Source organism: Lithobates pipiens, unplaced genomic scaffold (assembly GCF_037356315.1).
Source record: "Lithobates pipiens isolate NorthernLeopardFrog02 unplaced genomic scaffold, aLitPip1_a1.2 Scaffold_16, whole genome shotgun sequence".
Lineage (NCBI taxonomy): Eukaryota > Metazoa > Chordata > Amphibia > Anura > Ranidae > Lithobates > Lithobates pipiens.
In genome coordinates, this window is record NW_027507748.1 from 304392871 (window position 1) to 304407468 (window position 14598).

The following is a 14598-nucleotide window of genomic DNA, read 5'->3' on the forward strand; positions in this document are numbered from 1 at the left end:
GTCGAGCGGTAGCACCGGTAACAACGGCGGGGGGGGGGGGGACATCCCCTCCCGCTCCTCCGGCATTACAGCCGAGCGGCTTTTAGCCGCATCGGTTGTTATGCCTGGATAGCCAATCGCCTGCTGAAAAAAACTGTACTGGGATGATGTCTGCAGGTGCGGGCATCATCCCGGTATACCCCCCAGAAGCCGAGTACGCACATCTGCGTACGCTCGGTGGGAAGGGGTTAAACTGGCCGCTCTGTATGTAGCTTCTGACAGGCTGCGCAAGCAGCCCTGCATCTCCGGCACCATAAATGATAGCAGCCCCATATTTTAACCAGTGCTGGAGTGGATCTTTAGCTACCTACCCTCCAAATGTGTCTGTGACTCCTGATCGCCGAGCTACAATCCCCGAAGTCTCTTTTTTTTTTGGTCAAATGGGCCTATCTTGAGAAAGGGGCCTGGAGCTGCAGCTCCAATAGCCCCTATGTTAATCCGGCCCTGAATGGAGGGTCCGATTGGGTCAGACCGATTGTGTGAAAGAGGCCTTTCATACTTGTATGAAACTTGTATAGGAATACAGAAGTGTGCCAGGATACTTAACATCAAGAAGTATTTTGGTTAACCCTATTAAATATGGATTGCAACCAACCACCACAGAGGAATGAGGAAATTCTACATAGTAATTTACAGAACAAATCTCTTTAGTCACACGATCAACGATAATGGATATATTGAGGTGTTTAAGAAATTGGTTTTAAAGGCTGTTGGAGATATGGAGATAAAGAAGAACCAAATCATATAAGAAACGGCATCTGCAAATTGACGAAGAGGAATGATGTGGTCATCAAGCCAGCAGACAAGGGAAGGGGAATCGTAATTCAATCGAAGGAACAGTACCACGAACACCTGCTCAAACTATTCGAAAATAATTTTAACACCCCGCTAGCAACCAAAAAGGGGCTAAAATGCCGCTGCAGCGGTGCTTTGCCGGCGGTATTGCACCGCTTCCCCTTTGTTTTCAATGGTCAGGAGCAGCGTATTCACCGCTCCTCCACCACTGCAAAGAAGCTGCTGGCAGGACTTTTTTGTGACACCCTGCCAGCGCAGTGAGGGCTTTCACACAGGGTTTGCAGCTGAGGTTTTTTTCAGGTGCTATATTTAGCGCTGTAGCGCCTGAAAAATGCCTCAGTGTGAAAGGGGTCTTAATGCTATTTCTACAAATAATTTATCAACAGCTCGCTGACCATACCAGTGTTCCGTGAGCTGTTGATGTGAACATTATTTCAAGGGTTCCACGATCTCAGACTTTTTGCCAGGGGTTCCTCGAAGGTAAAAAGGTTGAGAAACACTGGCCTAGACCAACAGTGAATGGCATAGAATCTCTAACAGCCAGGATGGGTCAATGCATAGACAAGTATTTGCAACCTGCAGTTCAAAACACCAGGGCATACCAAATGCATGCTACAACTTTTAGAATTAAAGTAGATTAGGGACCTCATATGGTGATGGTAGCTGTCTCATCATTGTATACGATCATTCACCATCACCAGGCATGTGGGGCCACAAAATGGGGGGCTTAGAACATTTACAACACTGCTATGCAAACAAAGGAAATATCTTATTACATTCCTAGATTTCTGTTTAAAAAAATGGTTATCATAAATGTTAGCAACAGGTGTGACCGGCAAAACTTGCTCCCAGTGTGGCAGGATTATTCATGGCTCAGTGATAGGAAAAATCTGTCTATGTGAATAATTATATTATATATATATGGAAGGGAGACCAGCTACAGGAATTTCTCCCATCATTAAAGTGGTTGTAAACCCTTACAACACACTTTGACCTACAGGTAAGCCTAGATTAAGGCTTACCTGTAGGTCCAAGAAATATCTCCTAAACCTACACGGTTTAGGAAATATTTGCCGAAAGACAGGCACCGCTGTCTACGGCGCAGCGAGACCCACCGAGACCCACCGAGAAGATGGATGCGCCAGACTACAGGGGACATCGGTGACTTCGCTGGCTCCTGTGTCAGGTAAGTGACACACGATGGACTACTATGCGATGCATAGTAGTCCATTATGCTTTACCTTTGCAGGGAATGAAAGAGGAAGTAAACTCATCAGGGTTTACTTCCTCTTTAAACATCAATGAGCTCAAACTCTCCTGGGATATCGATGGTAACATCTCCTTTCACTTATCACAAAACACACTTAAAAATGTAGACTGGAACAGCTATCTCCCTATGCAAAGTTTGCCATCATGGCAACTGGCTTTACAACATACCCAAAGGTCAACTTATGCAACTTGGACGCATTGGTAGCAGAATAGTTGGTTATGCAAAACAGGCTCAAAAACGGTTTATTGATAAAGGATAAAAGTCTTTATTGAAGAGAAAATAGCAGAAGTAGCACAAATGTATAATGGTAAAGAACATCATAGACCCTCCAAAAAAAGTCTTCACTTTCTTTACAGGAAAAGGTTTTTACCCGTGTAAACAATGCTATTTATGTGTGTACACGTACTAAATGCCCCAATGAAAAGCAGTTTAAGTTTAGATCAATCAGTATCGGTAACATGTATGACATTAATGACTTCAAAGGGTGCTGAAGTCTATGCCCTTGAATGCAGCTGTGGAGTACAGTATATAGGATGCACAAAGACCGTTACAAATTAGAGACAAATTGTGATAGGTCCACCTCCCTCTGGTTAGGGGGCCCATAGCATACTCCCAGTATTCCCCTTGGTTTCCTCCCTTTGTAGCTCTACCCATAGGGATTCCACCTCCTCCCTTGCTCCCTTAGAGATGTCATCTCTCACATTCACTTGTACATCCTTTTTGATATACAGGCATACCCCAGCCTATTTTTTACCCTCTCTCTATCCCTGCATTATAGGGAATACTCTTGAATGGTTGGCAGTCAATCATGAGAGCTGTTGAACCAGGTCTCTGAAATTCCTACAAAATTGAAATCCTTCTCATACAACACTATATCTTTTTCACCCATCTTATCCGCCAGACTCCTGGCATTGGCCGACATGCCATGTTGTTTAGACCTGTCGCATACTATCTCCTTATTGGGTGTTCTGAGGTTGCAAATAGGGCCTTATTATACTTGCCTCGGGGTTTAGGTGGTGTAGTCAACCTACCACTAATGCCCCCAATTCTACCCTCTGAAATTTTGTTCCATGCTGGTTATCTGTACTCCCAATTGCCTAGTTTTAAAAGCCCCCTCTTGTCGGCTATCTTTACTCCCAGCCACTCTGTCACTGTTGATGGGGGAGTTGTGCAAGAATTTTGCACGGTCTATAGCCTGCCTTAACTATATTAAGTCAAGGGGAAAAATTGTGTCGGTTTTCCTAGCTAAAGTTTCTTATATGCTGCTGCAGCCCTGTGACTAAATATGCTTGGACAGAGTATTGGCTTTGACGCACAAACACGAAAGTATGTGTTCTTGGCGACTGATTAATCAACCTGCTGTGGCAGGCGTGAAAGATGGAGCATGATAAAACATCCACCTATATGGCTTTGGTTATTTTATGCCATGCTAAAAAGGAAAATGAGTTCTGTTTGCTACCTGTATTTAACCCCTAGAGATGCGCGCTATAGCCAAATGACGGCTACAGCGCGGACCTCCTTTGCCGGGCCGGCGCGCTCTGTGATCGGCGAGTCTGAGACTCGCCTGATCACGCATCTGAGCAAGGGGTCAATCCCGACCCCTTACCACGTTATAAGCTGTCAGACAATGACAGCTGATCGTGTGATACAACGGAGCCGGTAATCGGCTATTTTTCCTCGTGAGGAGAAAAAAAAAAGCCGATCACCCATATCAGTCCCGATCACGGCTAGCTTACCAGTGCCACCTCAGAATAAATAAGTGCCACCCATCAGTGCCCACAATCTGCCTCAAGGGTGCTGCACCCCAGTGCCACATATCCGTGCCCATCAGTGACCTCTACCAGTGCCCATCAGTGCTGCCCATCAGAGCCACCTATCAGTGCCCATCAGTCCCATCTATCAGTGGTACCTCTCAGTGCCCCTTAGTGCCACCCATCCGGGCCATCTTATCTGCCCATCTTTGCCCATCAGTACTGCCTTATCTGTGCCTATAGGTGCCACCTTATCTGTGCCTATCAGGGCCGCCTCATCAGCGCACTTCAATGAAGGAGAAAAATGACCTGTTTGCAAAATTTTATAACACACTATTAAACATGATTTTTTTTTTTTTTTTTATTTTGCATCTTTTTTTGTTTGTTTAGCAAAAAATAAAACTCCGAGCTGTAATTAAGTACCACCAAAAGAAAGCTCTATTTGTGGGAAAAAAATGATAAAAATTTAATTTGGGTACGGTGTTGTATGCCCGCGCAATTGTCATTCAAAGTGCATCAGCACTGAAAGCTGAAAATTGGTCTGGGCAGGAGGGGGGTTTAAGTGCCCAGTAAGCAAGTGGTTAAAGATCTTCCGGTCCACATCTTGTACACCAAAGACATTTCTTATACTTGTTCTGGTAAATAATTACTCTAGTTTATGTTGAAGTTAACTTTGTAAAGTCTTAATTTTAATGAATGTTGACTTTTATGGGGATAAGAAAGCCGTTTCTCTTTACTGAATGACACAGGTCTATGATGCACATCTTTTCCTCTTTAATTTTTCTTTTTTGTATAGTCTTCTACCCTTTTAGGAAAACCACCCACATTGCCCCAGAAAGTTTATATAATACAGTTGCTGTAGCAACTCTTTCAATGTTGTACTGCAGTTAATGTGTTTACTGCTGCTTTATGATGCTGGCAGGCACATACTGGAACAGATGGCTGCTGTTATTTTACCTGCTATGCATTGTTTTGTTAGTAAGTTGACCCACATGTATATCTTTCTATTGTGGATATTTCAAGTTAGAAGAAACTCCGTGAACCCCATCAAATCGTTTGTATTTCTGGAATTTGAAATATGGTGATCTTTAGATGGGCCAAAATAAGTATTGCTCAATGTTTTATCTTAAAGGGATTGTAAACCCTCATGGTTTTTCACCTTAATGGATTCTATGCCTCAAGTTGAAAAACCTGTGATGCTGCAGCCACAACCAGCCTGTTGGGTTTTTGCTGAATAAGTACCATTGGCTATAACCATCAACACTATGGCCGCGTACACACGCGGGGACTGTTCGCTCAACTTTGTCCGTCAAACAGTTTCAGCAAACAGTCCGCTCAAAATTAGCATGGACGGACTTGCCCACACACGACGAACGAACAGTTTGCTGAAACCGTGCGCGATGACGTGAACGGCACGTACGACGGGACGGAAAATACGACGTCCTATACACTGCATTACAACTTTCGGCGTGTAAATCCTTTCTGAGCATGCGCGGAACTTAGTTTGACGAACAAGCCTACACACGAGGGGACTGTTCGCTGAAACCAAGTTTCAGCGGACAGTTTTTCGGAATTTCCGAAAAACTTTGTTCAGCAGACTGTTCGCTGAAACTGTCCGCTGAAAGCCCACACACGAGCGGACTGTCCGCCGAAACACTGTTCAGCGGACAAAGTTGGGCGAACAGTCCCCGCGTGTGTACGCGGCCTAAGTTGCTCCGACTTCAGAAAAGGTTCCTGTACTACTTCAATCCGACTTCAAGGCAACTTGTACCCATTGATTTCAATAGAAGTTGCCTCAAAGTCTGATCCCCTGTCTTAACTGAAGCAACTTTCCAGGAAGTAAGAATAGTTTTCTAGGCAAACCCCTCCCTGCCACAGAGCTGATTATTATGTGATTGGCCACTGGCAAAGTCCCCTGTCCTGGAGGCAACTTCAAGTTGCCTTGTAAGTTGCCTCAAGTCGTGCTGTGATTCTTACTCAAGTCGTGTCCAAGTTGCCTCCCAAAGTCTCGCTGGAAGTTGTGTTGCCCCTGTGTGAATGGACAGTAATTATTGTGTTCTGCCGCAGGGAAGGCTCCCCGCCAGCAGAACACAATAGCTCTACAGGAGGTACTCAACCCAACCCCCCACCCCCACCACCACAACACTGACTGTAGATGGATTTCAGCAACTTTACTTCCACCCATGGTGGAATGAAAGAATTGCATAATGTATGGCCTGCCTAAAATCTGGTTCACACGTATGCAGTTTGTTTTTAATCCATTTCTGTAACGTTTATTACAGTGCGTTTTGTCTTTTTTGCATGTGCTCTTTTCATGGGTTTTTGACACATTTTGCACTCTTAATTTAAATATGTATCAAAGGCACTACATGCTTTTTCTGCAATGTCTCCATTGAAGTGGAATGAACCAAAAAATGTCATTTGGATTTAAAAAAAGTTCCTGACCCTTCCAAAAATGCAGAGGCTGAAAGAAAGCAGAGATGTGAGTGTCTCCAATAAACCATGCCTTACAAGCAAAAGTTAGGCACACCTGTATTGACAAGTCTGATTGGCTAATTAAAATCACTCTTATCAGGGCTGTTAATTTTTGCTGTATTAAAAAAAAACAAAAAAAAATGCTCCTTTTCACAGTGCAGAATAGCCTGATGAAAGATTTCCAAGCACCTCAGAATGAATAAGGTTGCTAAGTCTGGAAAGGAAGACAGTGGTTCTATACCCTAGAGGGTTTTTACCTTTATGCATTCTCTGCATTAAAGTTAAAAAACTTCCAATGCTAGTTCCCCCCCCCCCCCCCCTTCCCCCTCCATAACACTTACCTGAATCCTTTATTGATCTGGTGCTGTGTCCGACTGCATGTCTTCTCTGTTCACAAAGGCTTTGTAGATATCAGTTGGAGTCAATGGTTCCTGCTGCAGCAAATTAAATTGTGAGAGGTGGGACTGAGCGATGCTGTCTGTTGCCCTGTACGCACGTTCCGTATATTGTACGACCGATCGTACGACCGCTTTTGGTTAATTATCACAAGTAGAAATTGAATAGCTAAATAAAGTCACGAAAATTCTCGTACAATAGTAAAAAAATATTGTAAGTGATGTCATGTGTTGTAATGTATTTGTATTGTATTTTCGGACGACAACTATACTGACTAAACGAAAATTGTACGATCTGGAATCGTACGAGGAAAATTTCCGTGCATGTCCGATCTAATAATATTGGATGAACGGTCGTGATTGGCTGTCGAATGTAGTGTACACACAATCCGAAAATCGTACGATTCTTCCTCGGACGGCTGTTTTTGTACGATATTCGGATCGTATGTACAGGGCATATGGATACACAGACCAGCTCCGGAGCAAGCTGCCAAATGTGCCCCAAAAGCAAGTGGCTTGCCATGGGGCACAAAGAGGAGGAAAAGAGTGCTGGCATAACCCCAGAAGAAATGCCATTGCACAGATCAGGTAAGTATAAACCTTTTTTTAATTTATAAAGTCACTTTACAGTATCTTTATCTGGTCAGATTTTATTAGATGGAATGTATCGTATCATTGCTGTTTTCTTTAGTAGAAGTCTGACAAAGACCAGATGAAGTGGAGATGAGCCTTTTTTGGAGGGCAAGTAAAACATTACACTCCAACAGTAAATCTATATTTGAGCCATGAAACTTGTAGTGAATATGATGTGGAAGATACACAAAAGGAGAGGGGCCTCTGGGTGTAGATTTAAAAACATTTTTTTAATCACATAAAGTTAAAAAACTCACATTTCAAAGGTTAAAAAAAGTGCGATGGATAAAACAATCCAGGGAGTGGGAGTCAGATCAGTCTGCACATCCTGCCGGCTGAGACACTGGAAGCTGTCAAATCCAAGAAACTGCTGTGGATAGAGCAGGTGGAGGAACACAGGCGGAGGATGATGACGTCACTGGCATCATCGTGGAGGAACACGGGCGAAGGATGATGTCACTGGCATCATCCTCCGCCCGTGTTCCTCCACCTGCTCTATCCACAGTAGTTTCTTGGATTTGACAGCTTCCAGTGTCTCAGCCGGCAGGATGTGCAGACTGATCTGACTCCCACTCCCTGGATTGTTTTATCAATTGCACTTTTTTTAACCTTTGAAATGTGAGTACTGTTTTTAAATCTACACCCAGAGGCGCCTCTCCTTTTGTGTATCTTTTACAGTTTGGAACATGGTTTCTTTTTCCTTTTGGGGCTGCCCTGTGTATATGAACCCCCTGCCATGGGATCCTCATCTAAACTAAAATCCTTTATGGACACTTTATATTATATGGACTCTGTTTGCTTAAACAGCATGTGTATAGAATCTCAGGCTACCTGCTCTCTGTGTGTAAAAAAATTCTTAGTGATCTGGTTCACTGCGCATTTACTTGTATATTGAATATGATGTGGGACTGCTTAGCCTGTTGCACTGTTACTGTTAAACCGTTTACAAGTTTGTACTTTTTGAAAACGTGCCATACACTATTTGATTACGTATGACCAGAGTAGCTTGGTACAACCCTCAGATTGTGTTAAAAGCTCTCTCTCCTGACATTCTGCCGTTGTGTACAGGGCTTAAGGTTTTTGTTTTTCAAGAAAAAAAGCTAATGTTTTACACCCAGTAGTCTGGTTGTTGACTACTATGATTTATTCTGTGTAATAAAGTTCAAAAATCTTGCCCTGCAATTAGTGGTCTTTAAGTTACAATTCTTTTTTTATTCTTTAAACTTCATAAATTTTAAATATTTTGCTTTCTTGGCAGGGCACCTGAAATAATTCTTGGGTTGCCGTTTTGTGAAGCAATAGACATGTGGTCCTTGGGTTGTGTCATAGCAGAATTGTTCCTTGGATGGCCTCTCTACCCTGGTGCATCAGAGTATGATCAGGTATGCTATAATTGAAAATTTGACTGGTAAATATTATAAATCTTTCACATTCTCTACACTTTTGTTACACATAACTAAAAAAAAATGTTCTTTTCTGGCATACTTGAGAGATATATGTGTATATATATGTGTGTGTTATATATTTTCATGTGACAACCCTGAAGAAATTACATTTTGCTTCAGTGTAAAGTAGTGAGTGTACAGCTTGTATAACAGTGTAAATTTGCTGTCCCCTCAAAATAACCTGGTGTCATGTGACTTTAGTGTTGCAAGGTCTCGGGTGTGAATGGGGAGTAGGTGGGTTAAATTTGGCGTCATCTCTCTTACTGGTCACTGGAAGTTAAACATGGCACCTCATGGCAAAAAATGGAGGATCTGAAAAAGATCTGTTGCTCTACATAAAGATGGCCCAGGCTATAAGAAGATTGCCAACACCCTGAAACTGAGCTGCAGCACGGTGACCAAGACCATACAGCGGCTTAACAGGTTCCACATTCCGAACAAGCCTTGCCATGGTCGACCAAAGAAGTTGAGTGGGTGTGCTCAGCATTGTATCCAGAGGTTGTCTTTGGGAAATAGTGTGAGTGCTGCCAGCATTGCTGCAGAGGTTGAAGGGTTGGGGGGGTCAGCCTGTCAGTGCCCAGACCATACACTGCGTCAAATTGGTCTGCATAGCTGTCGTCCCAGAAGGAAGCCTTTTCTAAAGATGATGCGCAAGAAAGCCTGCTAACAGTTTGCTGAAGACAAGCAGACTAAGGACATGGATTACTGGAATCATGTTCTGTGGTCTGATCATGGTGTCAAGTGTGTGGTGGCAACCAGGTGAGGAGTACAGACAAGTGTCTTGCCTACAGTCAAGCATGGGGGGTAGGAGTGTCATGGTTTTGGGGCTGCATGAGTGCTGCTGGTACTGGGGAGCTACAGTTAATTTAGGGAACCATAAATGCCAACATGTACTGTGACCTACTGAAGCAGAGCATGTGCTGCTCCCTTGAGAGACTGGGCTACAGGGCAGTATTCCAACAGAACGACCCCAAACACACCTCCAAGACGACTGCCTTGCAAAAGAAGCCTAGAGTAAAGGTGATAGACCAGCCAAGCATGTCTCCAGGCGTTAACCCTATTGAGCATATGTGGGGCATCTTCAAATGGAAAGAGGGAGGAGTGCAAGGTCTCTAACATCCACCAGCTCTGTGATTTCATCATGGAGGAGTGAAAGAGGACTCCAGTAGCAACCTGTGATGCTCTGGTTAACTCCATGACTAAGAGGGTTAAGGCAGTGCTGGAAAATGATGGTGGCCATACAAAATATTGACACTTTGGCAACAGAGTGAGTACATCCCTAAGGGAAAATGTCCAAATTGGGGGCAGCGGTTTAGACAATAATAGCTGTGTTGAGTTATTTTGCTGTGACAGCAAATTTACACTGTTATACAAGCTGTACACGCACTACTTTAAATTGTAGCAAAGTTTTTCTTCAGTGTTGCATGAAAAGATGTAATAAAATATTTACAAAAAATGTAAGTGGTGTACTCACTCTTGTGAGATACACTGTGTGTATAATATATAGATAGATAATCCCTTGCAGATTTTGTAAGTTTGCTCACTTACAAAGAAATGAGTGGTCTACAATTTTTATCATAGGTGGATTTTAAATGATAGAGGCATAATATCAACCAAAAATCCAGAAAAAAACATGATACAAATGTTAAATTGAGTTGCAGTTCAGTGCGTAAAATAAGTATTTGATCCCCAAGCAAAACATGACTTGGTACTTGGAGAAACCCTTGTTGGCAAGCAGAGAGGTAAGATGCTTCTTGTAGTTATTCTCTAAATCTTTAAGGTTTCTTGGCTGTTGCTTTGCAATGTGAAGTTTCAGCTTCTTCCATAATTTTATTTTTTTATAGGATTAAGGTCTGGGGACTGGCTATGCCACTCCATGACCTTAATGAACTCCTCCTTGAGCCACTCCTTTTTGTTCCCTTGGCGGTGTGTTTTGGGTCATTGTTATGCTGAAAGACTCATCCATGACCCATCTTCAGTGTTCTGGCTGAGGGAAGAAGGTTCTCACTCAAGATTTTACAATACATGGCCCTGTCCATTGGCCCCTCAGTGTGGCAACGTCGGTCTGTACCTTTTAGCAGAGAAACAGCCCCAAAGCATAATGTCTCCACCTCTGTGCTTGACTATAGTGATGGTGTTTAGGGTCGACATTTTTCTTCCTCCAAACAAGGCAGGCCCCCCTCAAGAAGGCACATGTACAGTCATGCCAATGAACATATGATTCGTGGAAGGATTGGGAGAAAGTACTGTAGTCAGAGGTGTCCAAAATTTAGTCCTTTGGCATTAAGTCGAGTTGACAATGACCAAAACATATACTGCCAAGATTCTCTGTGGGGTTTAGGTCGGGTGAGTTTGCTGGCCAATCAAGCACAGACACTATCACAGTCACCGTTCTCACTAAACCAGATATTGGTACTTTTGGCAGTGTGTGCAGTCGCCAAGTCCTGCTGGAAAATGAAATCGGCATCCCCACAAAGCCGGTCAGCAGAGGGAAGCATGAAGTGCTCTAGACTTGATACTGGATCAACACCAGCAGATGACATGGCTCTCAAAACCATCACAGACTGTGGAAAATGTTGCATTTAATTTGGAAATCAAGGTCCCAGAGTCTGGAGAAAGTGGACAGGCATAGAATCCAATTTGCATGAGGTCCAGTATAAAGTTTCCAGTCAGTGATTTGGAGAGCCATGTCATTTGCTGGTGTTGGTCCACTGTGTTTTATCAAGTCCAAAGTCAGCGCAGCCCTCTACCAGTAAATTCTAGAGCACTTCAGGCTTCCCTCTGCTGACCAGCTTAAGGCTGGGTTCACACTGGAGCGATGCGGGAACGCCGCGAATCCGTGGCGTTTTCCCGCATCGCATGCCTCCCGCCGGCAGTTCACACTGCCCTATGCGGACTGCTGGGAGTGTCAGTGAAATCTTAATGACACCCCCAGATCAGTTCGCATATCGCAGTGCGATCTGCAAACTCGGACAGGAATCGGATCGCATGGTGTGAACACCCCCTGCGATCCGATTCTGCTGCGGACCAAAAAAAGGGTCCCATGCGAGTTTGCGGTGGGTGCGATGCGAATTCAGCCATACTATCTGTATTTCTGAACTCTCATCGCACAGAGATCGGATGTGATTTGCACTGCGGTGCGAATCACATACGGTTCTCGCTGCCGCAGCGGTGTGAACCCAGCCTTATGGAGATGCGGATTTAATTTTCCAGCAGGACCTGGCACCTGCCCACACTGCCGAAAGTACCAATACCTCATGATATCACAGCTTGATTGGCCAGCAAACTCACCTGATTTAAACACCCATAGAGAATCTGTGAGGTATTGTCGAGCAATATGAGACACCAGGCCCAACAATGCAGACGAGCTGCAAGCCACCTTCAAAGAAATCTGGGCTTGCATAACACCACAGCTGATTGCCACAGTGATTTATGGCAAAGGAGCTCTAAATAAGTACTGAGTGCATACTATACTGGACTTGGACATACTTTTCCGTAAGCCAACATGACTGTATTACATTTTTTTTTTTTTTTATTGCCCTTCTGTAGTCTCATTTTTTTTGAGATACTGAATTTTTGGTAAGCCATAATCGTCAAAATGAAAAAGATGCTTGAAATATATCGCTGTGTAAACACATCTATATAAAATTTAGTTTCACTTTTAGAATTGAATTACTGAAATTAACTTTTTGATATTCTAATTTTATGAGATGCACCTGTATCTCTAAATTGCACTGCAGAGCAGCACAGGTATCCGAATAGACATCATTGAAAACTGCTCCTTTCCCTCTTGCGTTCATTTAAGCAGAACTATACTCTCCTTCAGTCCAGCGATGTGGTTTTTCAGGTGGTTGGCTTCCAGTTTTTAATTACCAGCCCATTTCACTGGCTGTGCTGAGATGACGTCACTTTCTCACATGTGCTGGAGTAAAGTTAGTTTTGGCTTTGCCAAATTTGTACAAATGAGCATCTCGCTGTACAGGGACAGATAGGCAAGTAACTTTAATGCAGAAGATGAAAAGCAGGTCTCTTCTGCATTAAAAATTCCTGCCTGTTAAAACCATTGTTTAATATAAACAGTGGTGATGGAAAGTATTCAAACTCCCTTCAATTTTTCACTTATATTACAGCCATTTGCTAAAATCATTTAAGTTAATTTTTTTCCTCATTAACTACTTCCCACCCGACCAGTGTACATATACGGCTGGGTGGGAGCTCTCTCCTTCTGAGTGGACGTTCAGGAATGTCCTTCAGAAGGAGGGGGATCGCCCGCGCAGCGGTGTGATCCGGATGCGCTCGTGTCACCCGGGCAAGGCACATCTCCGATCGGCAGGAGGGCTCTGTGATTGGCCCTCCTGATCACATGATGGCCATGTCCAATCACAGCCATCATGATGTGATGTAAACAAACACCCGGTTGCTAGGCAATCGGCTCTCCTCTCCTCACACAGAATTTGTCGCTGAGGAGAGCGGATCGCTGCAGCTGGGTGGTGATCAGTGAGTATGAGCGTTTTTTTTTTAGTTTTTTGCTCTCTGATCACCAGTTTGATCACATGTCCCCGAATAACACATGTCCCCCACATATGTCCCACTAAAATTACATGTCCCAATGATTATCTGCACACACGTCTGGGATCATTTGTACATCATCATTTGCGTACATGTCTGTGATTACACAAACCAATTATTATGCACTGAACGGAATTTTTTTTACCAAAAACATGTAGCAGAATACATTTTGGCTTAAATTTGTCAAAATTTGATTTTATCGGATTTCATTTAAAATAGAAAATAGTTTTTTTCCCCAAAAAATTTCCACTTTTTTTTTTTCACTTATCACAAAAAAAAGGAGTAGTGAATAAATACCGCCAAAATAAAGTTCTACCTGTGCGAACAAAATGATAAAAAGTTAATAGTGTAGCATGACCGCGCAATTGTCTTTGAAAATGCCAGAGCACTGAAAGCTGAAAATTGGTCTGGGAAAGAAGGGGGCCATAGTAACCCTGTATTGTAGTGGTTAATGTACACACAATACCCCATATTGACAGAAAAACACAGAATTGTTGACATTTTTGCAGATTTATAAAAAAAAAAAAGAAAAACTGAAATATGACATGGTCCTAAGTATTCAGACCCTTTTCTGTGACACTCATATATTTAACTCAGGTGCTGTCCATTTCTTCTGCTCATCCTTGAGATGGTTCTACACCTTCATTTGAGTCCAGCTGTGTTTGATTATACTGATTGGACTTGATTAGGAAAGCCACACACCTGTCTATATAAGACCTTACAGCTCACAGTGCATGTCAGAGCAAATGAGAATCATGAGGTCAAAGGAACTGCCTGAAGAGCTCAGAGACAGAATTGTGGCAAGGCACAGATCTGGCAAGGGTTACAAAAAAAAAAGTCTGCTGCACTTAAGGTTTCTAAGAGCACAGTGGCCTCCATAATCCTTAAATGGAAAATGTTTGGGATGACCAGAACCCTTCCTAGAGCTGGCCGATCCTGCTAAACTTGAGCTATTGGGAGAGAAGTAAAGAAGAACCCAAAGATCACTGTGGCTGAGCTCCAGAGATGCAGTCGGGAGATGGGAGAAAGTTGTAGAAAGTCAACCATCACTGCAGCCCTCCACCAGTCGGGGCTTTATGGCAGAGTGGCCAGACGGAAGCCTCTCCTCAGTGCAAGTCACATGAGAGCCCGCATGGCGTTTGCTAAACACCTGAAGGACTTCAAGATTGTGAGAAATAAGATTCTTTGGTCTGATGAGACCAAGATAGAACTTTTGAGCCTTAATT

The 14598-nt window shown here is 43.3% G+C and overlaps 1 protein-coding gene across 10 annotated transcripts in view; it reads left to right on the forward strand.

Moving 5' to 3' along the window:
- Positions 1-14598, forward strand: part of HIPK1 (homeodomain interacting protein kinase 1) — a 197348-nt gene that overhangs the window by 72071 nt on the left and 110679 nt on the right. For all 10 annotated transcript variants that reach the window (XM_077481570.1, XM_077481572.1, XM_077481580.1 and 7 more), the window contains exon 3: positions 8617-8740. In XM_077481570.1, coding sequence (XP_077337696.1) covers positions 8617-8740 — 124 coding nt within the window. The remainder of the gene's footprint in view (positions 1-8616; positions 8741-14598) is intronic.